The sequence below is a fragment of the Lates calcarifer genome, linkage group LG2, assembly GCF_001640805.2.
Source record: "Lates calcarifer isolate ASB-BC8 linkage group LG2, TLL_Latcal_v3, whole genome shotgun sequence".
Classification (NCBI taxonomy): domain Eukaryota; kingdom Metazoa; phylum Chordata; class Actinopteri; family Centropomidae; genus Lates; species Lates calcarifer.
In genome coordinates this window covers 24,753,246-24,778,226 of record NC_066834.1, presented here as the reverse complement: position 1 = coordinate 24,778,226, position 24,981 = coordinate 24,753,246, and the positions used below count along the sequence as shown (strand labels likewise).

General features: G+C 40.7%; 1 protein-coding gene across 4 annotated transcripts in view; it reads right to left on the bottom strand.

Annotated features, from left to right (window-relative positions):
* Positions 1-24,981, bottom strand: part of nfatc3a (nuclear factor of activated T cells 3a) — a 62,741-nt gene that overhangs the window by 34,028 nt on the left and 3,732 nt on the right. For 2 of the 4 annotated variants that reach the window (XM_051077310.1, XM_018666766.2), the window contains 2 exons: positions 8,604-9,768; positions 3,665-3,827 (listed from right to left, as the gene is read on the bottom strand). In XM_051077310.1, the coding sequence (XP_050933267.1) occupies positions 3,665-3,827; positions 8,604-9,768 (1,328 nt within the window). Of the gene's footprint in view, positions 1-3,664; positions 3,828-8,603; positions 9,769-20,281; positions 21,509-24,981 lie in introns of those variants that run through there. The other 2 variants (XM_051077303.1, XM_018666765.2) reach the window with 2 other exon arrangements.

The window sequence follows — 24,981 nt, the reverse complement described above, 5'->3', positions numbered from 1 at the left end:
TCATCTACGTTAGATGTTACATCTTTAACACGTCCATGTACTTTCACACATGTAAAAGACCAGTCCCAAAGCTCCTTCCTCAGACGCTCTCTTGTTTTTCTGTTGACACAGCAGCTCAGTGGCGCATTGATCTGGGCAACGCCGTTGCCACAAAAGGAAGTCATCACCATGTCCAGATGGCAGCTATGGCGTCATCTGATGACGTCACGCCACCAGAGTCAAGACCCAAGGAGAATAATAGGTCCCGCAGAGCCCAAAGGACATACAAATAGAATTGGTAGAGAGGACAGTTGCTTAGTTGCTTGAGTATCATAGTATTTTATATTAACATACAACATCTTGTTTAAGTATCTGAATACAGGAGAAACAGTAAAAAAAAAAAAAAAAAAAAAAAAAAAAAACACAGGTGCCCTGTTGTTATTCAGTCTGACACAACCATTGTCTCACTTAATGCTTTCCATCATTACAAGTAAAGATCCTTCTTAAAGCTGCCACCAAAATTATTAATGTTGATAAAATCTAAAATATAGTCAAAATGTTCAATCTGTGTATTCTAAGCCGGTGGAAGAGAAGCTATAATCACACACACTGGCACTACTGTCATTCTGCCTCCAGGAAATAGCTTGCTTCACACCTACAGTGCACCTGGGAAACATAATATGTGCAAGCTTGTTAACGGTTTCAAGTGGTCTGACCCCCTTATGTCCAGTGTATACTGGGTCAAAACAGTGGCTGACTTTGAGAGTCCCTCCAATAACATCTGCTGTTTGTTGCTGTTGTTGAAGATGCTTTTTTTAAGCCTTACTTTTAACATATTTCTGACCTTATATCCAACACCTCATTGTGTAGTTTTGTGATAACCTCAAACAATAATGCAAAACACAGTGTGTGTGTGTGTGTGTGTGTGAGTGTGTGCGCGTGTGCGCGTGTTGGCTTTCTAAGTAAGTGTGTTTCTATAAAAAACAATTATGACATCACTGGGTAAAGAAATGACCTTTCAATATGGTACTTTTTTTTTGCACAGTGTGTCAACAAGAGGCTAAGACGACCAACAATAGAGGAGTGGGTATTTAGTAAACAAAGACAGACTGTTAGACCTGCTAGACAAGTGCTGATACTATCTACTGGATCCTTAGCTTTTATTTTATGTTGGCTATCAGTGTTTTCAAGTGTCTACACAGGAAATCAGGAGTCAAAGATGGATTGTGTAAGTATATCCTAAAAGTAATCTGGAGCATAAAGCTTACTCTAAAAGAAAAGAGAGATTACTTACTGTAAGTTCAATACACAGGAAATCTGTAGTAATATCCAGCTGGACGTTACAAAATCATAGTTGAGATATTAAAACTTTTTTTTAAGATTTTTTTTTAGATTTTGATTTTTTTAGTTTCATATTGTGCTTATAAAAAAACACACACTTCATAATCAAACTCACTTGCTCCTCCTTCCCTCCCTCATAAAACACATTCACCCACACACTTTCTCTCTGTGCAAAGAGCTCTGCAAACCGCTGCTCATGACAAGCAAATGCTGTCTGTGCGCTTCTCTCTTCTCTGTCCGTGACAACATATTGCTGTTTGTCAATTTGATCATGAAAGTGTATTCCAGCAGTATTAGGTCTGATTTACATTTCCAGCACTGAGAGTTTCAGCATACTGCTAATGAGTGTCTATAGACGAAACACTGACTTCTTTCACTTTTTTGCAAATATGTAGCTATATATATAGGAGATTTATTCTTAGATGATTTAGCAAGAATTTAACAAAGTGACTTGTAAACTTTGCTAAACTAAAAAGAAGTATGAGTGGGAGAAAAGCTGATTTCTCTTGTGGTTATTGTCTGTTTTTGCTTCCTTGACCTATACTGCTGTAGGCTGTTGCTGGAGCTGCTCTCAGATTCAAGCCTTGTTCAAGATTTAGCCCACAAAAACTAATAACCATAATAACATTAAACAAATTACATTTAAAAAAATACACAATTATGAAATATGTTTTGAGCAAACAAACCAGAGTCTGCTGTCTTCAGTCCACTGGAAAACTCACTGCAGTAACTGCCAGGGCTAAGCATGTTGGTGCAGCAGACCAGATTCCAGCTGGCCTTGTCTGACCTAAGATATATACTAGCTTGCTACTACAAGGAAACTGCTATATCCAAACAATTCCCTCTGGGAATGAGGAATGAGGGCAAGCATGGCAAACACTTGGTTGAAAAAAACTGACAGCTAAATTATGCATTGTCACATATGGCAGGATAGCATCTTGGTCTAACTGAGGTTGAAATGGTTAATGATTGGCCTGCAGGGAGTCTGCATGTAAGAGAATGGCAGTTCTTTAATGGCAATAATGTGGGCTTCATTGTTGTTTCGGGAAATTCTGTGTTCAATTGCTGTATTTTTTAAAATTGTTATATCTTGTGTAATGAGTGGTCATTGAGTAAGCTACTTCCCATCTGTAGTCCTCAACAACACATGTGGCCTGCACTCAATAACAAAAATTACATTTAGATATCATTTAATTTAATCCCTTTTTTCTAGTTTATTCTTACTAACTTTTCATGTCAGTGTCATATTAATGCAAAGAAAAGAAAATGATGTAGGCACCACTGCAGAGCCAGGAGAGTAGATACAAGTGCAAGATATACTGAGGAGGGTGGACTGTGCGTCGCGATCCTATTGGGCTGATTGGACAGCTGACCAAACTGTCAGTCTGAACTCAGCCATTGTCGGGTTCCACCATACTCGTCACGGCCCAGTTCTAAAGCCCTGCCTCAATCATACACACAAAGGAAGCTTGTCACCAGCTTCTTGAAATATTAATGAGACTGAAATCTTCCGCTCTCTCTCTCTATCTTTCTCTCAGTCTCTCAGAGAGAAAAGCGTCCGCAGCCCTGCGTCGACTCACCTAGTGCCTTGCAGGTGCTATCAAATGACAAAGCAGCTGACTGGGCTATAGTGACAGCTCTCTTGCCTGCCTGCTTGTCTTCCTGTTTCAACAGGTTGACTGACAGTCTTGCTTTGGGAGAGGATCGCATGCAAATATGTAAAATGAAACCCTAAATCTAATGCTCATTCATATCAACCAGTTTGAGCTATGAGGCTGTAAAATTGTTTACATATAGTCCAATAATGTAGTATTAGTCACAGCTAGCAGCAGATTATAGATGGACATTGAGGTGACTGTGAAAGTAGCCAAGAAATTTTTATTTATAATTTGAGTATGATGTGTGTTTACGTGTGCAAAATGTGAGGATAAAATCCATTTCAGTCGCATGCAGAGGGCAATCCCTACAAAATGGAAAAAAGTCTATCTCAGGAAGCCGCTGCTAAATTCAACAAATAAGTTGAGTTAAGCTTGATTCTCTTGCTTTCATGTTTGATTTCATCACTGAAGGCTGCAAGAGCTGATGTCTTGGCTGTGTGCTTAACACAGAGAGAGTTGGATGACAAGTGCACAGGGTCCAACTTAACTAATGCATGGCCAGCACATGCTAATGCAGACAGTATATCAGTCCTGACCTCAGAGGGGAATTTTATCCTCAGTATGGTAGAGACATCAATGCTTGCAATTTTTTTTAATGGACCAGAAAAAAAAGTTTATGCTCTGTAAAAGAGATCTGATGGCTGAGCAGCAGTAACTACAGTACCCCAAATGCCCAAATATGTTACCTTGACAATCGGGTGGCCACCGGAAGCTGCTTTGACGGCTCCTCGGCTGCCCTCAGTCTCATAGTGCGCTCGGTGGTGGGCTTTGGGTTGCACCTCTATCTTCAGGTCATATTGGCCAAACTGGCTTGGCAGCGGCCAATCTAGGGGGGGCAGTGAGGAGGTCCTGGGGAGAGAATACCACAAGCATGCACACACACAAACACACACCCACACAAAGAGGAAGAGTAGATTACAACTTACAGAAAATACAGTGTTCATTTAAGATGGAAGTGTTTGTGGTTATGGCAGTTATGACTGTAAATATGAACAAACTGTCTTTATCAGTGATTCAGGATGGACATTTTAATGGCCTTGACAGTAAGAATTTCCCTTAGAAACTGCTTGGGAACACACACCTTCATATTTTCCATACAACAAATTATTCTGTACAGATATGTTAAACCTGTGACACAACAGTGTAAGGTCAAGCAGCAGCAACAACTCTTTCTACTTCATGGCTGATGACAAGTTGTCAACAATCTCTCTTTAGGCTGTCTGAAAGCATGCAAAAGCTGAAAAGGTGGTATTCCCCTTTCATGGTCTGAGACAGTATAATAGGTGTAAAATGGGGGTATGGTATATAGTGTACTTAGCCACTCCAGACAATGAATCACTGGAATGCCCACATACATTAATCCTGTTCTTAAACATAGCACTTGTAATAGGTCAACTTAAGACTTTAAGGGTGAATCATATTCTAAGGGGGACTTTTCTTCGTGAGTCGTCTGTGTGGGTCAGTGAATGGGTGGGGAGATGAGAGAGTGTGTCAGACAATGAGTAAATTACCGTGTGTGTGAGTGTGTGTGCATACTGTACTAGTGTATATTTTATGTGTACTGCACCACAGGGGCTGGCATTGTGTGTTTTTCCTCCCTGCCTCGTTTTTTTTCGGTGCAGGCTACAATCATATTTGAACAGCTGCACTCGAAAATAAAACACTCAATGGCCTTCTCCACAGAGAAACTGGGTCTCTCCATCTTAGTGCATTCGACCAGTTTACCCCCAGAATATTTTGTAAACACTGGCATTAGCTGTTAGCATCAACCAAGCTGTAACCCCTTCCAATTACTGTTGTATTTAATATTGTTCATTATGATTTATTCATTTATATTCATGTACAATCCCCAAAAAGCACTACAACGTTTTTCACTGTAGTGAAATATACCTCATTAAGGCTAAAATTCAAGCTATCGCTATCTATAAGTTTGTTATTTTTAAAATCACTAACTTCACATCATAAACATAATGTGTAGCTTCAAATGTTACCAAAAAAAATTTCTAAATATGGTTCATCCATAGTTTGGTTTCTTTAGATTAATTATTTACTTGGCTAATACCATTAGCTTACTTATTTTTCCCAACACTTAAATAAGTACCAAGTGTCCCAAACTACTACAGTACACGTTTAACTCGACAAGGTACCTGAATTGTAGCACAAGCCACAATGTAAATCTTTGATACATCTTGGTAGCATACACAGTTCATTAGTCATGATCCAAGAGGCCTACTGTAGGGCAGCACAAGCTATATGTGTGTCATCCAGGTGTTTTGTCTAGCAGCAGTTACAGTGCCACTGTTTTTTTTTTAGTACAACAGTATACACAATCATAAATTAAACCGTGTATGTGCATTGTGTATCCATGCGCACGCCAACTTTATCCATGTCTGTAAATCTGTGGCTCTGCGTGTTTGGTCTGAGTCAGGGAATTGACTCTGTGCTGTCTCATGGACGACGGACACTCTGTGCTACACACTGATCTCTGCCTCAGCGTTAACTACTGTAAGCTCTTTGTGCACCCTGTCACATGGTGGCATAAGCTTTTATTTGGCTCTACCCAAGGAAGTACAGGCTCCTAGCATGCAAACGTACTCGAGTCTAAACTCCATGACAGATTTTTGACAGTACAAATAATTTTAAGGGAAAGTTTGTAAAGTTTTAGCCAGCATGACTGACTCCCCTAATTCTTCGCTTTCCAAATGCCTGTCAAGTGCTGGCTACGTGCAGACCGATCTGATCGGACTGAATTAAAGACATGTGAGTCAGGTTTTCAGTGGAGCCATTTAACTTTATAAACTGCCCTACAGACTGGCTCTAAATCCAAAGGAAAGACTGCATTTTGGAATGAAAAGGCATGTGTCTGATATTTTGTAAAACTTTTGTGCAGCTCGATGAGGCCTTGTGGTTAGAAAACTAACTGAGCTACATTTTGGAGATTCTAATACCACATATGACATGGAAATGTCACCAAAAACCACTTTAGGTCGTACCTTGTTACATTAACGCTAACTAGTCGAGTTGAGGAAATCACATGTGATTACAGGCTCATATACCACAAACAGCAGTAGTCACTGGTTGTTTTATGTTTGTTTTCTTCTCCTGCTTTACCAAAAAGTTATTAATGTGTTGAGCAAATGCCAGGATAAATGTACAGTGTTCTGTAATCTTTTGCAATGTCAAGTGCATCAATACTCAAGGCCGTCAATTACAGTCCTTTTCAGTTTGATTTTCAAATGGTTTTAACCTAACAGCAGCTCTCTATAAGATCTAACACCCCAACTCCTCACCCTGATGTTTTCCTCCCGACAGCCATGACATAACCACCCAGGAAGTGTGGGTTTGCATGGCTGCTACGGTAACAGGAGTATAGGAGGACAGAGGAAATATGAGCTTTGTGACGGAGCAGAGCAGGAGCAGCAGCCCATGTCCTGACATAGCATAACCTTTCTCAAATATCTAAGCCATAGTAGGGGCTCCAAGTCCAATCACATTCCCATAACCTAGTCTATCTATATCTATACTCTCCATCCTTCCACTAGCATCCTTACTATCCAGTGATTTAGGTAATTTTGCATCTATGTATGTTGCGTGAATGTGAAGCCCAGTCACATTTTAAGTCACAAAAAAAAGGAAACAATTTTCCATTTCTAGCAACATACACTTTCACATAAATGTATATTAAACAATTTTTAAGGTTTATATTGTTTTCTTGCTTTTTTATATTGAAATATATATTGAGTTTTATATTGAAATTCCATTGAAAGTCTTAACTGATTTCCTTCTGGTGTACCAGTAAGCATACGCACAACCAACAACCCTTAATACCATCAGTATCTCTGCTTCATCAAATGAAACTGCATTCATCATGCCAAACACTGACATTTATGGTCCAAACACAAAAAAATACAGCAATTTTTCTCCTCCTCCTTTTTTTTTGCCAACAAATCCTAGCCACGGCTCCGCTTGTTTAAATAAAGCTATTGGCAAACAACTTATAAAAGCGACATTAATATCTCAGTATAGACAGCTCAGGGAGTGAGACGTGAGCAGACTCTTTGTTAAAGCATGTGTCTGAGCACCAATTTTTAATCCCACCCACTCTAACCCAGTCCCACCCATTCCACCTGGGCCATCTGTTCAAAACACCACTAACACACATATGCATGCGCACAGGCGACCTAACAACCTTCTATCTCATGGCAGACAGGGGCTTACACCACCTGACTCCGCCGTGAAAATGGAAAGTTAGTTCTAACCTGTACTTCATGCTATGCTGTGTGAGTGAGTGAGTGAGTGACTCCTGAAGGTGGGCTGGCCAATAGTAGAGTGGCTTTAGTGGGAACGGCACTAAGGAAATAAGTAAAGAAAGAAGTACCTGTTGTGTTCTTCATGATATAGGGCTTAACTCTACAGCAACATAGACATTTCTCTGTCACTGTCTAGCTATTGCTCTCTTAGGAAATTTCACTTGCAGGGGTAAGGAAGCAAAGATCAAATGGTGAGCCATCATTAGAACTGGCCCTGTCATTGTCTGGAGAGTGTTAGGTCTATGTGAGCATTTGTGTTATGTCTATACATGTGTGTGTGTGTGTGTGTGTGCGCACGCTTGTGTGTGTTGGCCCCCTTGCCATATGTGCCCTGTGCTGATTTACAGTGCTAGGGGCCAGTGCACACAAACAAGTCCATGTCTTCATCTGCTGCACACATTGGAGAACAGACAGCAGACTCCTCTCCAAAAAAAAATCCACTATGAGTTCCTGATTGCACCCATCACTCTTTAATGTGGATATTGTGCTTGTTTTTTTGTATGTGTGTGTGTGTGTTTGGAGGAGCAACATGTGTGTGTGGGCGTGCATCACTGTGATTCCCTCCGCACACTAATAAACTTGTATTACTCTACGGCATAATACTAAATTAGATTACACTGCTGATACAAAGCTCAAAGTTCCCTGTTAGTGAACATTGATCTGCATCATTCCACCAACAGGCCTATTATGCATCTAACATGTTATTTGATACTAATTTACTGCACTGCAATGTTTACACTTGACTCCTAGATCAAAAAGGATTTTCAATCTTTATGACAGCTCACAACACTCAATAAATACATTCACCACCGAGGTCTATTGTTTAGCCTTGACCTACTAATTGCTTTTAAGATTGACGACATGTGCTGTCTTGCCAAGTGGTGATCGCATTAATAATTCACAAAAATACTGATAAAGAAGCCGTTATCGACACACCGCCCTCTCTTTTTGGCTCTGAGTTAAAAACACTGTCAAGCTTTAGGATGTCATCCATCAAGAATCTATTCCTTGCTAATACTGCAGTCACGACTGTCGCCAACTCTCTCTCAAAGACAAACAGGAAACAGAATAGAACAAATGGATTGCAACAGCAAGTTCTTTCAACCAGTTGAGAAATTAGCCCTCACTGACATTTTAAAAGATTATAATGTCTGAATTTTCCAGACATTTCATCTCCCACTGAGTCTTCTACAGCTGCATGAATCATTTGCTTTATCTGGATTAGAAGACTGCATCTCTGATATGCAGCTAAATTTGGAAAAGACTGTTTAGTTTTTTTTTTCCTGCATATTCTCCAAAACATCAGCTGACTTACCTGAATATAGGTGTATGACCGGGCTTAGGTTTATTCCATGAGAAGTGGGAGGGCACCGAGAGAAACTGCTCTCCAGGCCCGTCCTTCTTCAGGCTGTGTAGGGCTTCGTCTGAGGGAGAGTCTAGATTAGGAGACACATTTCCTTGGTCATCTAGCCCCAGCTCCCCTTTCCCAGACTGCATAGCTGTTCTGTCTTGTGAGGTCTTCCTTGTCTTAGATGGGATGTCTGCCTCAGATGGGCAGCACTGGAAGGGTGACATGCCTACAGAGGGACTGCCAACCCAGGTGTCCTCTGTAACGCTGCCCCTAGGTGAAGGTCCTGGCGTGGGCGTGGGTGAGTGGTGTGGAGACAATGAGCCAGGATAGCAGATGTCGGCGCTGGAGTGACGCCTCTTCCCACAGGGTGAGGTGGGACGTGAGGAGGGCCTGGAGGGTGGTCGTGGGCTAAGCCAATTTTCATCAGTGACACTGGTGCGTGGCGAGTGGCAGGGGGACTGTCGCGGTGATAGGCTGACAGAGTGGGAGTGGTGCACAAAGGCTGGGTGGTGGTGCTGCCAATGGGGCTGCTCCTCCAGAACTCCACCACCTGCTTGAGGGGAGGCACAGCCTGGGGAAGTAAGAGGGGAGCCCAAGGTAAAGCGGGCAGCTGCTTCATTTAGCTCTGAGTCAACATCATCATAGACGTGTGAGAATGATTCACAGGAGGAGGCATCAGAGAACCAGCTCCTAGAGGAGAGGCTGCTGCACGGGCTAGGGCTGAGCGAAGGGTCCCGGTATGAGTGGTCCAGCCGCAAATACAGGTGGTCTCTGGACAGGGGCCTGTCACCATGATAGTCCCCATCAGGGCCATTGGCCCTCAGATCCTCATCATTGGCATCCATCTCCTGCTGGCAGCTAGGGGAGATGGAGGTGATTTGGATACTGGGGCACTCAAAGGCCTTCGGAGCCTCCACAGGAGCAGAGGGCAGCAGGGGGGAGGTGCCATACTTGGAGTCTTGTGCCTCATAGCTTGGAGGCTCAGATCCTGGTTTGTGTGACTGAAGGCGTGGGGAAGTATGCTGCATGCCATGACGAGGCAGGCCAATAGGCTGGTGGTTAGTGACCATAGGCTGGGGCTGGCCCACATTTAGAATGTAGAACGATGTGTTGTCATCAGGGTCCAGATCTAGAAAGAAAAAGGAAGGAAATATTAAGATACAGCAATCTGGACAAGATTTTCTGTTATCATAACATTTCTTAGTTTCAACTTCATTGAATTACTGAAGAACAAAAACACTCTTAATATAAAATCCTGAACAACATCACAGACTTTTAAAACTTCTTGATAAGATCAAGATTAAAACAGCAAACATTACCTAAGTTATGACACTGTATCAGTGAGTGGCACATCTAAGGTTGTGCTCATGCAGATCAAGCAAAAACACCAGTCAGCATATAACCAACACATCTGCCATTTGCATCTAACCCACACATTTATCACATTTATCGTTGCCATCAGACAAAAATCTAAGACACAAAAACAGAGAGTGAGAAAAAAATAATGAGGTTATTGCCATCTAAGATATAGCTTACGTTAGTTTTCCATTTCAGCACAATAGATCCAAAATGAAACAAAGATTATGAGGCCAAACTGTCAAACCCAAAAGCACCCAAGGTACCAAAAGCAGCACAGAGAAGTGGTCTGGACTCCCCTCCTGGCCTGTCAATTACTTTTAAAAGTGGTAAGAGGAAAATATGCAAATGGTCATTACTTAAGTCCACCTGCCGATACTACATTCCCCCTACTAGTAATGTATTCATTTTGTTCCTGCCTTGTTTTTACCCATTATCGCTCCACACCAGGACTATGCTTTAGACTCTAGTTGCCAAAACTGCAAGAATTATTTGGTCACAGAAACCACGTACAGTTGCGCCATGAGTTTGCGCTTGCTACCAAGCTCAGTTTCAGGAAATTAGAGGCCAGAGTGTTGCTGGGTAGCAGGCAGTCATACAGGCATCGTTCCAAGAGGGATAACCGATGAACAGCACTACTCAGGAAACAAATTCACACAACGGTGCGTGCTGTCGGCTGTCATCACAGCTAGCGCCGGCAGGCTATTTATACCAAAGGTCATCCGGCACAGGCAGCATGTACACACACAAACACACACACAAACAAACAGACAAAAGCCCATTGTCCGCATTGCCACTACTCTGTTAGAGGTTATTGATAAACTTCCACTGGATATGCTCTGCTGCTCCCATTGGGAATAAACTCACCCCAACCCCCACGCGCCTCAGTGACTCAGATGTGAAAAGTTAATTTCACATGTAGAGACACTTTCGTGTGTTTTTTTGTTTGTTTGTTTGTTTGTTTTTTTATTTAAAAATGTGTCCACAAATATCTGCAATTGTCAGTGAGGATTTAAGAACAACACCGGCCACAGTTTAGGACTCATCATTTACCAAGAGTACATTTTGAAACAAAAAACTCCAACACTAACCTTCCTGTCATGTCCTATATGTGGCCTTATAAGATATATGAACTTCAACTTCTGCTTTACTGTGAGAGGAAAAGACAAAAAAATTTATTCTACTTCAGAAAATGTCAAAATGACTAGGGCAAAAATATAGGCCAATGAGCATTCATAAAACATCTAGCTTAGCTAAAACCACAGTGTAGCCTGCACAGGATAAGGTTGTGAAATCATTACACAATCATACAACACTTCTCCATATTCCTTAAATGTACCTGCCTGACTAAAAATAAGAGACAGTTTTGTTACAATCTAAATTGAGTAAATAGTAAGCTTTTGCTATACTGTCAGACACAGATAAACAGGCCATAACTTGGTAATAAGTTGACATTCATTCCCACTGTTGTTTCCTCTTACACTGAACACATTTTATACAAGAGCTCTGTTAAATCAGACTTTAAGGCTAGTCTTGAAGAATTTTATAAAGGAAGCGTTTTGGGAATGGAGTGTGTATCTACAACATGCTCCTACCCTCCCTCTCTATCCAATAGCAGCAACACAGGCAGTAGAGGCAAGCTCTTTATTTATAGCTACTCGGCTTCACACTGGCCCTGCCTGCCTGTCACAAGACCCAGCAGCATCTGACTGACTGACAGGGAGCAAAAGAAGGACAACAGAAGTCGGGAGGAAGAGAAACAGAGCTGCAAGGATCACAAAAAATGACAAATCCTCTCACTCATCGAAAGCCTGAATTGGGAAATACAGTAACATGAAGAGAACAGAGGAAGAGAAAAGACGAGAAAAACAGAGGGCAGGCACTAAAGACGGGCACTTGCACCTTCAGTGAGGGAGTCATACATAAGCAGTGGTAGTGATGATATAGCAAATCCATCTCATGAGTGTCTTTCATTCTTCCTCTATAAAACTTCTTAACAATTTGCCAAAGGCGGAGAGCGATTCACATGCTGCATTAATTGTTCCTTCTAAAATCCCTTATCCTAGACACTGATTTGGAGAAACACAAAATATTTTGAATTACAGCGAAAAAAGAGTGGAGTGAGGACAGAAACAGAAATACATTATAACGGAGATCTTCTCCCTTAAGAGTCTAGAGGTGGTTTAAAATTTCCCCCCGCTGTTAAGTGCATGTGCAGAGCTTGTCCTCATTGAGATGCTTTTCTAAATGGGTGAGACGGGCAAACCATCAAACCGCCACAGAATTTGACATAATTAGCGTGGCTCAGTACATTAAAAAAAAAGAGAGATGGAGAGAACAAGGGAGATGCAGAACGGGAAGAAAATAACAGTCAAGACAGTTTGGCTTCCTCTCCCTTCACTTGTCTGGCGAGTTGGTTTGGCATGACATCATATAGCCCAGGGGTGGATAGATATTAAAAGACAATATTCAGAAAGAGGCATGATGTTTGTACAATGCTACCAGTTTGAAAATATAGTAAAATAGTCTTTCCTTAGTATTAGTACAGACGGGTGACAAAATACAGAATAAGGGAAGATCTTTTGGTAGAATGGTATTCCATTCGTCAGATTATAATCCTCATTACTATGGAGATGTGCTACTACTCTTGCTTTGTTTCTTCCACTTTAAATAGGTAGGAATTCACATTCATTGCTTAAGTGGCACATGTAAGAGGTAAACTGTCATTGGCTAATAAATGTTTTTCAGAGTTGAATTTGTCAGTTTGCTTTTCTGGTTTTCTGCTTAGCTAAAAACACAACCTGGCGAGCTCATTTTAGTTCAACTGAATAACACCACAATAACGTTAAATACAGATAATTCAGGGCAGGGCAGGGCAGTCCCAGGTGCTGGCTGAGTAATGAGCTGCTGCAGTAGTAAATTAGGTGCTAATCACACACAAATTGAGAGCGCAAATTGAATGAAAGTTGCAGTGAAATTTGTTCTGGGCTTTTATGTTGGTAAATCTGGCCATGTTTTTTATGTTCCTCTCTATGTGGTTGCGTTGTTTTGTTATGAAAATGAAATAGACAGTAAATTGGTTTATTGGTGGATGTGAAACATTGCTTTTAAACCACAAGTCTAAATAGTAGTAAACAGTTTGTACCTTATGATGATTTCCTGCACAAGTAGTCCCAAATTTATATGATTTGGCAAAATCTTCAAGCAGATCTTCACATCTAACAAAACACCTGAGGCCAGCCAGTGCTAATGAGTCCTGCCTGAATCACCGCAAATTTCATTAGTTGTACTTGTTATTGCTATAAATGAGCTATAAAGAGCAGCAGTCACTAGAAACTAACATAGGCAGGGTGATCCCTGGGTACTAGATATTGTAGCAACCTGTTAGGTATAAACTACTGGAAAGAGGGCATAGCTTTTGCTGCCATGCTTACAAAGAACTTTTCATGTTGTACCAGTGGCAATGGGTGACCAACAGTATCATGTAATTACTATGTTTGGATAAAATTTATGATGCATAAAAAGTCTTGGACTTTGCATTACATGTCTGCGTTGGCCTGGTGATAGTAATGAGAGCAGTAACTTGTCTCTCAGTCTCCTCAGATAACAGATTAGAAATCCCTCTGCTGGTTTGTCGTGCAGCGTCAGTGGGATAACATTCATTTAACATACTTATTGATTTTTTTATTTGCTATAATTCTCACTCTCTCTGTTCCAAAATGGCATCATGCTTATTTGATGAGGATAAAAAAAAACAGTCAAAAGTTCCACCTTCTTTTCTACTTTTGTTGTACCCATCATAACACGTGGTGGAGAGAGTTAAGTGGCAATGTTGCACGGATGAGGGTCAGACAGGGGACGACCACGTTACCTGGCCCACAGCCCTCTCCTTGCCCTGAGATAAGATTAGCCGGCTACCTAAAACCCTCCAGTGTGGGGAAAGGGGTGGGTGGTGGGAAACCCCCCCTGTCAGAGCCAAACACCAGTCACCTTAGGAAAGGAGGTCAGAGAGGAGAGGAGAGGAGAAGAGAGAAGTGGCACTGTTGTTTTATCAATGGCCTTGGTTCCAAAACCCCTGCACTGTTCCTGAAAGCCCGGTGCGTCACACACTCCTCAAGTGTCCATACATCAGACAGCCAATCCGGTTAAATAAAGATCTCTAAGAGGCTTTGCTGTACCTAAGCTAATAATAGCTCCGCCTCACTGGGAGATGTTTCAGTGAAGTGCGGATTGTTGGATGTTTGTGACACACCACAAACACCAGTGTGTTCTCAAGGCAACCACAGGGAATGGCCTGACCCACTGGTGACGGTCACATCCACTCCGGCTCCTCAACACAAAGCTCAACAGGCCCCTGGCTGACCGTCATACTGCCTGGGGATTCTCACTTGGGGGATAATCCGTGGAGACTTTGTTCCTCCCTCCTCCTACTCTCACTGCATACAAAGTGTGTCAGGGTCCTGTGACCGGCAGTGACACACAGGCCCACATTCTGAGAAAGCCCAGTTTACTACTGAGGGAGGGAAGGATTTTTCTCTCCCAGAGAGGAAGACAGGTTCACCGCTGCTGCAGGTTCCTGCTGGTGCGCACATGATCGTTCTGTCTACCTCTCTATGTGCATGTGTATGGGTATAAAAGTGTGGGTGGTGTAAGAATGTGTGTATGTTCCTGTGTGCCTGTGGTTGTGCCTCTGTGCCTTCCTGTGTCTTTTTGCACATAATGTATAAGGGTATATGTGAGTGTACTTTTGTGTGTGAGAGTGTTCACACACGTGTGTGCATATGTGCACCCCAATTCATATTACTGTCTTAGGTTACCCACTTGCCCCAACACCATGTGGTGCTGGAGCAAGAGGGTAACCTAAGCCAGGGTTCCCTTTGTGGTGGGCAAGCAGCTTGATTAGAACAGGCTCTGCTTACATCTCCTGTACAGAAGGCTTTGTGTTCAGCCAAGTCTCCTCTTTCAGCTCTCCTAAAGAGCTGCTGACCAACACACCACAGCAAAACTGTGCCAACACGCCATGTACTATTAGCCTCATGGGATAAATGGCATATAATGCAGATAAATAATCAATTAACACATTTTAACACATTTTAAAACAGTAAATGTGATATTTTATTTTTGAAATCTGCAGCCTGTAAAACAAGTGAAAAATCTAAGGCTTATGCTAATGACACATTCTTTAGATGTTTCTTGGGCATGTTAGACATCTGTCAATCATCCCTCTCGCAGAAGATAAGCTTCTGTTTCTACAAATGTATCAGTCCACATCAATTCTGAGGGACACACCTGTTGCGTTTCAATAGGCTTCCTTTTTAATGCAAGGTGACAACAAGGCAGGGACTCCTGTGGCACTAAAAACTAAGTGGTGGTCTGTTGTGACTTAGCTAAATGAGCGCAAATACAAATGAAAAGTGTATGATTTAATTAATGCATTACATAAGTTATAATTGAACAACAATGCTTCATTTGAAAAAAAAAAGAAAAGAAGATAATGTCTTTTTTCCCAGCACACAAAGTCTTTAAAATCTGTGCAGAATGAAAAAATGTATTTTGTATTTTTTAACAGTTGGGTTGATATAGACACTTGCACTGATTCCCAGCAGAGCGCACAGAAGCGATTTTAAATCCTTCCCCTGGGGTTTTCCAAGAACTCTGCGGCTGGCTGGTTGCCTACATTTCTAAACACAGACCCTGTGACGCACATGCACACGTATTGTACGGGATGGCCTACACCTGTGGCTCTAAACCTTGCTGACTGGGTTCGTGCCAAACCTACTGGTGATCCCTGTGTGTGTAGGCGGCCGGGTCTGTGTGCAAATTCAGTGAGAGTGAGAAAGAGCGAAATCCAAATGTAAGGGAGCATGAGACAGGGTAGATTTATCTACAGTCCTGAGACACACAGCACATATATGGTAGAATCCTGATATATGGGTTTAATCTGGCACCTTCAGGGCCTTGTTATTGTCTTATCCTGTAATGTTATGTTAGGGTTACATCAAAAAGCCTTCCTGTGCCACCGCAGACTCACCAGCCAGCAGAGGCTTAACAATGGCAGCCTAAGCCAATGTTAACATATGCCGGCAGCTAAATTAAGCTCCTAATTAACAATCTCATGCCGAGATAACATTATGGGATAAACAGAGAGTGCCAAGTAACCACCTGAACTAAATACCACCAACACAAGAAGATCCCTTTCAAACACATCACTAATTGCCTTTAGGATCTTTTGATTTGGAACTTTAAAAAAAGATCACAAGAAAGGTTAATACTTATATTCTAATCATAATAATAATCTTTATCTAGATGGCATTCATAAAAATGCTTTACAAATGACATTAAAACAGTGGTGTTAGAAGAAACTACAAAATTTATACAAAATATGACAAGGAAAATGATACCTGAGGATGAGAATGATATTTCAGAGCAGATTTAAAAGAGGGCCCAGAGTGTGAAAACCTAAGATGGTTAGACCTGGAGTTCCACTGCTGAGGGGTCTTGATGCCAAAGTGCTTGTCAGCCTTGTACTTTGTCTGTACAAGCTGTGCAGTGAAAGCAGCAACAACAGCTTCAATCCTGTGTCAGTGTCTACGCTAGATGTGTTCAGGCACAGTGTTGCTGTGTAGGTTGGCAGCTCTCAGAGCTCAATACATAATTCCTGTAATTATGTGCCTAAAAATAGAAGAAAATTATGACTTAACAATGTGTCTAAAACTCTTCTTGTTAAGGCAAGTCTTAAATAAAAATGGTGTATTTGCAAGAACAAGGACTAGTAACTCAAACAGGACCGCTAATTTGGAATCGTTCGACTGGAGGAAATTCTCAGACATCCAGCACTTACCTGACCAACACCAGATAATGCAGAACGCATCACAGTCACATAAGATTTTATCAGGGCAAACACCTGTATATAGACAGAAATGAAACTCAATGATGTGTCTTTGGATTATACACCCCACAAGGAGCAAATGAATAGGAGAAACGGACCCAAGACAGACCTCTGCAGGGCCTCAAGAAAAATTAAGCTAGATGAGGACTATGCTCCTCCTGCCTTGTGACACACACACACACATATTTTTATTAGCAAAGCCAAACTTGACCCACAAAAATGCTTTCAACAATTGTGATGCACCATGTCAAGAGCTTACTCTAACAAAAATTAAAACCAGTATGCCCACATGATTTAATGGTTGCTACTGCATTTTAACATTGTATTCACTGATCTGTCCTGACATGTCATGGCATTTACTGGCCCAGTAAAAAGCCTCATCTTTATTGTATCTGTGAGTGTGTTTACATACACTTAAGAAACTGGGTTAGTGTCTGCTTTTTTCAGTAACCTGGTTTCCTAAATGTCATGTAGACAGGAAAAATAGTTTCCTTAATCAGGATGAAGCAACATGGTAAAATGGGTGAACACAGCTCAATTTCTGCTGGGAAAACTTCAGTTTAATCCTAACGTATACGTTTAACTGGTCTGATAAGTTTTTTCATAAATAACTGAGACAAAACACGGGACAAAGATTATTACTTGTAGCTGTATTCAAGTCAGAAAAGAAAATGTTTCCAAAGCTGAACAGCAGGCTATTTCTAAAATTCAGGCACATACACCAATGAAGTAAAAACCAAACAAGCTGTCCTCTCAGCTGCAGCATTTATATACCACAAATACATTTCAAATATGCCAGCCTTAGGTTAAAAGCATGGTAGGTAGGGGGTAGGGTAGACATCTGATTACAGACCAGCTGCATGTAAACACAGGTTTTTGAGTAACAGTATTTCAGTGCATCAAAATGTATGCTCCAACTTCCCCCATTAACTCTCCTCCCAGTTAACACGGCGTCTTGTGTGCATGCACACACATGACTTGCCACATCATTCGTGTATGTATTGGTTTTCAGTGGAGCAGGAGAGCTACAGTACATTATAAGATTGGCCTCCAAGGCGAACACAAGCAGCTTGATGGCCTGCAATAACCCAGAGCAGATAACATCAGAGGCTACTGCTAGCAGGGGTGACATTTAAACAATCTGTCAGGGCTGACTGTGCATGTGCCTGAAAAAGTCAGCCAGGAGAGAGAGAGAGGGAGGGGGAGAGAGAAAGAGAAAGAGCGAGAGCAAGGGAGAGGGACAGACAGGGGTAACAGAGTTTTTGTGTGCCTTTATGTGTAAGAGAAAAAGAAAGCTACTGAGAGAGACAGAGTGTGTGAGAGAGAAATATAGAGCAGAGACAGAGAGGAGTATACTGCAGTGTACCCAGTAGGCATCACTGATAACTGCACAAAAGTGTCAACAAATATCCTCCAACCAAGGTCACAACAAATCGTATAGATTATTATACTATGTTTTATGTTGAATATACACCTTCCTAGTTTCCAAATGTCAACAGTGCCCCAGCCTCCTTGACTCATCTTCACACCGATTAACTACACATCTGTAAGAACAGAACCTCTTCCCATCCTCTGTGTTTCCTGCACTAGAGGAATAAATGAAGAGGATATAATGAGGTGATAAAAAGAAAGTAGTGTCCTCAAGTAACGGGTCCATCTGCTCTGCTTGTTGGAGAACCCCAGAGCAGTCCTGTTATTCTTTATCATGCTTGTAATCAGACCAACACATAACAACAGAGAAAAACTGGCAGGAAATAATCAAGGAGAAAACAGGAAGACAACAATTTCCCCTCTAAAAAAATTAATGGAAGAGATATCCGTACAGAAAAAAAAAACCTACGCCTAAAGTAGAAGAATCTTTCTTTGACGTCTCTTTTGCAGGTCTACAAGTTCACACGCATTTAACAAGCTGACTTAACCACAGAGACCCAATTCATGCTCTACTCTTTTGAGCATAATGTGAATAAAGTCATGAGCAGTTATGGTTATGGCTATGGTTATGGGTATATGGTTAAAACCTCTATCCACAATTGGTGTGTAATGTCCTTTTTGCCCAGTTGTCAAAGTCCACATGGTACTCATTCCAGAAATGACCCATGCAGTTGTAGGGTCCACTCAACCACATGGGCCCCATGGGAATGTGTACCGTCACGCCGTTAAAATTCAAACTGGTGCATCACCAGTTTAAAGGTACGCATATTAAAACCTCCTACCATTGTTCATCTCCAATATGAGGCACTGCAACAATCACTGCTTCTTGAAAACTCTTTTTAGAATATGTTACACTTAATCATTGGACATATAACAGGAGTGGGACGAGAAAAAACGCACACGGCAGAGGTGCCAATACCAAGCGTTAGCCTGATTGAAGTATAGCTTTGAGGGGTAGCCTAAAATAAAATGGGATTCAAACCAGTCTAATCCCTGTGCAGCAAGCCACGCCTCATAGTAAAAGGGGACCACAGAGAGAAAGAAAAAAGTGGAAATAGATGCAGGAGTTCAACAGCTTTCTCTCCGGGGTAATGCAGCCTCTGACATGTTGATACAGCGCAGCCAGCGGTAGCTTCAGTTACACTAAATTTAAACTAGACAGATGCCACACATAGTTACTCATGCCTCGCCCCGGGAAACAAACGTCTCATTCATCACAGTGGGTGCTGGGACCCCTTCAGCTCAGTAAGGTTAGGGGGCACCCACACAGTGATCTAGCCCCACATGTGGACCTCATGCATGACTGTCTGACCTTTGACCTCTCTTGCACTTTACATTTTCATAGAAATATCAGAACGTGGAGGTGCTTAAACTCTCATTTTCTCACACAGTTTTTCATCTCAAGCATAACGAAATCTGCCGAAATCTGCTTAGCTGACTGCCAGACAATCCACAGTTCTTTCTCCTCCTTAAAAATGACCCAAGCTTTGTTTGTTTCTCTATTTTTTGCTCTTCTTTACTTTCCTTTTTGCCAGTTTTTGCATTTATTTTGTGATTAAGTTTGTTATAATAATGATAATGCCTGTAGATATTAACACTTATCAACATCCTACATGTCTGACATGTCTAATATCAACAAGCTTCACAAATAAATACTAAAAATATTTAAAATAGAAAAAATAAATAAATAAACACTAAGGCCAACTGGACATTAGTAGAGTGGAAGTCAAGTGCAGAGAATAAAAAACGAAATACTATCAGAAAAAATTTATGTTGGACATAGCATAGACTGTACACCTCTAATTAAACTGTTGTTGTTTTAGTGAAGGTTTAATATTATTTCTGACAAACTTTAGAACAGCCTGTACTCTAATGACAGCTGTTTGTCTGAGTAGTTGCTCCCACCTCTCTACCTATAAGTCTAAACACACACATATATACACACACACATACACACAAAACACACCTGGCTGGAGTCTGGGAGTGCCAACACACTCACCTGGTGATGTGGCACACAGCATTCTTCCACTCCTCTCCTCGTTACAGTCGCAAAGTGCTTCAGCAGTAAAAAAGTTGAAAGCTGCAGACGTGCCGGGGCGAGAGGGGTTCTCCTGCTCTAAGTACGAACGAGTCACTAGAACCTGCCGTCTGCCCTCTGCCACTCTCTTTGGGAGCTCAAAATAGTCCACCATGAGAGCGATGTAATTTCAGTCTTTCAGTCTTTCCCACGACAAGGACTGAGAGGATCGTGCTCTTGGTTCAGAGAAACAGAGCAATGACAACAACACAGACAAGGGCAAAATAGCTTTCTCCACCAGCTGCTCTCAGTTTGACTATCTCATTAAGATAAAAATGTGCCTTGACATATCCTCATATCTACACAACAGAGTCAACCCCACAGGTACAAGAAATGTCACAGCACATTAACAGAACAAAATCAAACCTGACTAGTCACTAAATGGTTGTGTTGACTGCTGGCATCTGGAGATTTCATTAGCCTAGATCATTCTCTCTGATGTCACTGGTGGTCTCTTTCATATCCTGAGAAAGCAGTGAGAGAGTCGTCCTGTTGGTGGGTCTACAATGCTCTGTGCTGGTATGGCGGCAACCGACAAACCACAAAAAACGTCTTTCAATATGTGAGATAAGAAAAAAAGAGCAAATGGAATGAAAAAAAAACTGAGAAATGTCTTGACAAGGTAAGCGGGTGAACAAAAAAAGCTGTTCATGTTCCTCTTACCAGCAGCTAGAGAGCAGTGTGTGCCCCCCTTTTCTTTCATTCCACCCTGCCATCTGAACCCCACATGGCATGTCTGGGCAGAGAGCCAGACAGCTCCGCTATGGATCTACTACTCTGCCACCCATAAAGGGCACTTCTGCCCCCCTGCCTCATACCACCTCTAACGCCCAATGAGACCACTGCTCGTGACCTGCATAACCCAATACTCACCAATACCTATTTCTACCACTCACACAGTCACTTCACAATAGACACTGCCCCACAAATAGGTTAAGTGGTACTTAAAGGGATGAACCCAAATACATGTTGTAACTCACTGTAAGATGGATTGTGTTATTTTCATACATGAAACTAGATTCAAAACCAGTCAAGGGAAATATGTTCTATAATTAGGATGTACAACCAGGCTCACCCTGTTTGATACTATAGATGAAAGCAAGTTTGAGGACACTCTCTGTAGCAAACGAAACCATCACAGACAAGTCTCTAATACTGCCACTTTCAGAGCCGTTTGTTTCACAATGACAGTTAGCTGTAAGCTACAAAGCGAAAAGGTCTGGTACTGACGGCTATTATGCGTAACGTTACTCAAAACATGACTTATATACCTCTTAACACGTGGTTTTCCCTGCCCATGTAAATCTATGATGGCCCGCCTAAATGCTGATTTTCAACAGCTAATAATGATCAATTTAAATAAAAAAAAGGACAAATCACTGAGCTTGATTTGTCCTTGATTTGTCCTACTGGAAAAAATAATGAAAACTGTAATACCGTCTGTAGCTGCTTTCCATGATGAAAAGCTTCTTGACAAAGAATTTCATATGGATGTTTTCTAATTTATACGTTTTATTATAATCTATAAATTATAAATGCCTATGATAAGAGTTTTTTCAAGGGTCAGTTCAAATGAACTACAAAACACATATTTTTCAAATCATGTCAAAGTTTTCTTATTCATCAACAAAGATATCTGCCTTAGACGTCTGCCCCAATGGGGATACAGAATGCAATTACTTTCACTGACTAATATTTTTGTGATTCATCATTTATTACATCTATAAAACATTTTAAAGTAGTGAAAAGCCCAAAATGACTTCTTCAAATTACTTGTTATACCAAAAGACCAAAACCCAGATATATTCAAAATTTACTGTGGAACCAGGAAATGGATTGTACATTTCAATAAAAATGACTTAACTGATTAACTGATAATCGGAAGTGATAATCAAACCTGTTGTCGTCTTATCAATCGCCAAATCTGGGTCAATGGAATTTAGCGATTTTTCACTGAACTATTTTCTACTCGAGGAATAGTTCAAATGAAAACTTTTGACAAACAAGTCTGTAATTATCCAGAGTAAATGGGACACTGTTTCTGAAAATGTACTATTTTAATGCTCTGAGGGGTTCAACTAAATTCTATTCAGTTTCATTGTATTTAAATGGTGGTAGAACATTCAGAGAAGGATACCTTGAAATTTAATTGATCTTTTACAACTAAATGCTGCTGGGGTAAGTCAGAGAATATGTTTTTGTGGCTTGTGTGAAATAACTCAAACTAAATAGACGTTTTGATTAAGCACATCTTGACCTCCATAAACATTAGGTTGTTACAAAGAACAAATAAAGTATGAACTTGGTAAAACCAAAATTTTCCAACAACCTCTAACCAAACTTCAAAAGTAATGAATACTGCAGTTCAGTTGAATTTTACCAGGACAATACAATATTTAGAGATGACAATAATGAAAAGTCAATTGAAAGACATTAATGGCAATCAACAGAAGCAGATTTGCTCTACAGACCTTAAACTGAGAGGATATAACCTAGTCAAAAAAGTGAAAACTTGAAAGGTAATGGTTTATTGAGTTATATGACTCCACGATTGGAGTCGAGAAATGGTTTACAGGAAAATTAGAAAAACTGGGGTTCCTGGTATATCTGAAAATCAGTTTCTCTAGGCTGTCATACAGAGTCACAAATTGTTGTCACCACAAACATAAGTCGAGGAACTTGTCCATCAGCTGTATTGTGGCCAAGAGTCAAAGACTGAAAATACACGGCTTTGTACAGATTTTCGCTTCTACTCCTCACAGCAAAAATAAACAACTGTGAGAATCAGTTGACTTGTTTCATTTTTCCACTCCCTGATGTGTACTGTCATCTTCTTGTGACTCAAAATACTGCGTCATTCCACAATATTTTGTTTTTCCCCTAGTCTTGAGTCATGGTTACTGGTTAGAGTTTAATGTAGATTAGTTAGGTTTTGACTGGGGCTGAATCTTCTTTTAAATTTAACATTTTAACCACTTTTAAATAACTTGTTACTGCAATAGTTACGGCAGTTTGCGGCAAGTCTCACAGTCTCAAACAATGCCTATTCCAATGCCATTACCAAGAAAAAGAAGCTAACAGGAAACGCAAGCATAACCCCTTTTGAATCCCAGTAAAACTCTTAAACAGCTGAACTATCTTCATCTGCACCACACACCTGTCAAAATAATATTCAATAGTAGCGACTCAGCTAACCACACACTGGTGAACTTACACTGTAATAATGAACTAATGCCTAGATCTAGCTACAAGCTAACTGAAGTTTTTAAGACAATGCAGTAGCTGCAAACTAGAGTTAAACTGTTGTTTGAGACCAATACCTATATTAATGTTTGAGAGTTAACATATCAATATTAATATTTCTCACTGAGTCTTTAATCTTGATTGTCAAACAATGGTGAGACAATGTACTGAGTAGAATATTTCAAAGTTGAAAAATAAACAAAAAACTGGTAACTGGTTTCTTTATTATTGGATTTATATTGCTGACATTTCTGTACTGCCTTTTCTTGTCACTTACTGGTCAACATGCATGCAGTAACCTATATATCTAACTTAAAACGGGACAATAATATTAGCTTACCAGTTAACCATTCTGCTGGACACCCAAAGCTGTTTGATTGTTGTTAAGACCTTACAGTATGATGAATGAACATCAGCTGTATTTTACAACAGTACTTGAGTAGCTGTCACGTGCACAGCCAAAATCCAAGCATTTATATATTCAGTTTCAACTGACCTGCCCAAATCTGAATTGTCTGCCAATTATTTGGTACAGTCAGGTATCAATGTCGCTAATCTTAGCCAACTGTTTTGTTGATCGTCTGAAAGCATCTCCTGGATCTCCTAGGCTACACCAAATAAATGCAAACAACACATATTTCAAGATGTGACAAAAGAATAAAACTAAATGATCAGTTTATTAGGTAATTTCCCTTATTAGGAAACATATTTCTAGTAAAGGCTTTTAATAATCACTATTAATTGGTTGGTTGTCAATATATTAAACTCTAGTCTTTCTCCACTCAGATTTTTTTCAGTGAATTTTGAATGACCCTATCTCACTTTCTAGTTTAACTAAATCACAGAGGGAGTTGTTCTTCTATTCAGCTGACACTGTAAATAACCAGGGGAAAACCCTTAAAGTAAGTTCGCCCAGCGCCTGTGAACAGAACAGTGGAATATTTCACCTCAAAGAGGTGACGGTTTAAGAGCAAGAAAAGAGAAGGAAAAGACACACAGACAAGCATACAAACAGATAACCCTAAGAACAAAAAAGACAAACGAAGAGGCGAGGTGTTAATCTGTATTACACAGATTTTTAATAACATTCGTATATGCGAGTAGAAACGCTGAAGGACAGCCAGATAACAGACCAGTGGGCTCAGGGTAAAAGTGTGCAGAAAGCCAACACCCACCAGTCAGCTTCATTAAAGAATAAGATGGAAATATTTAAAACATGGATGTAGAGAAGATTTGTCATAAACATGAGCAACCAGCCGCTGTAACAGCACCAGTTAAGTACTTTAGTGTAACATATGGTAATTTTGGTGAAGCTGCTCAAAGAGATACAGAAAATGTGGCACTTT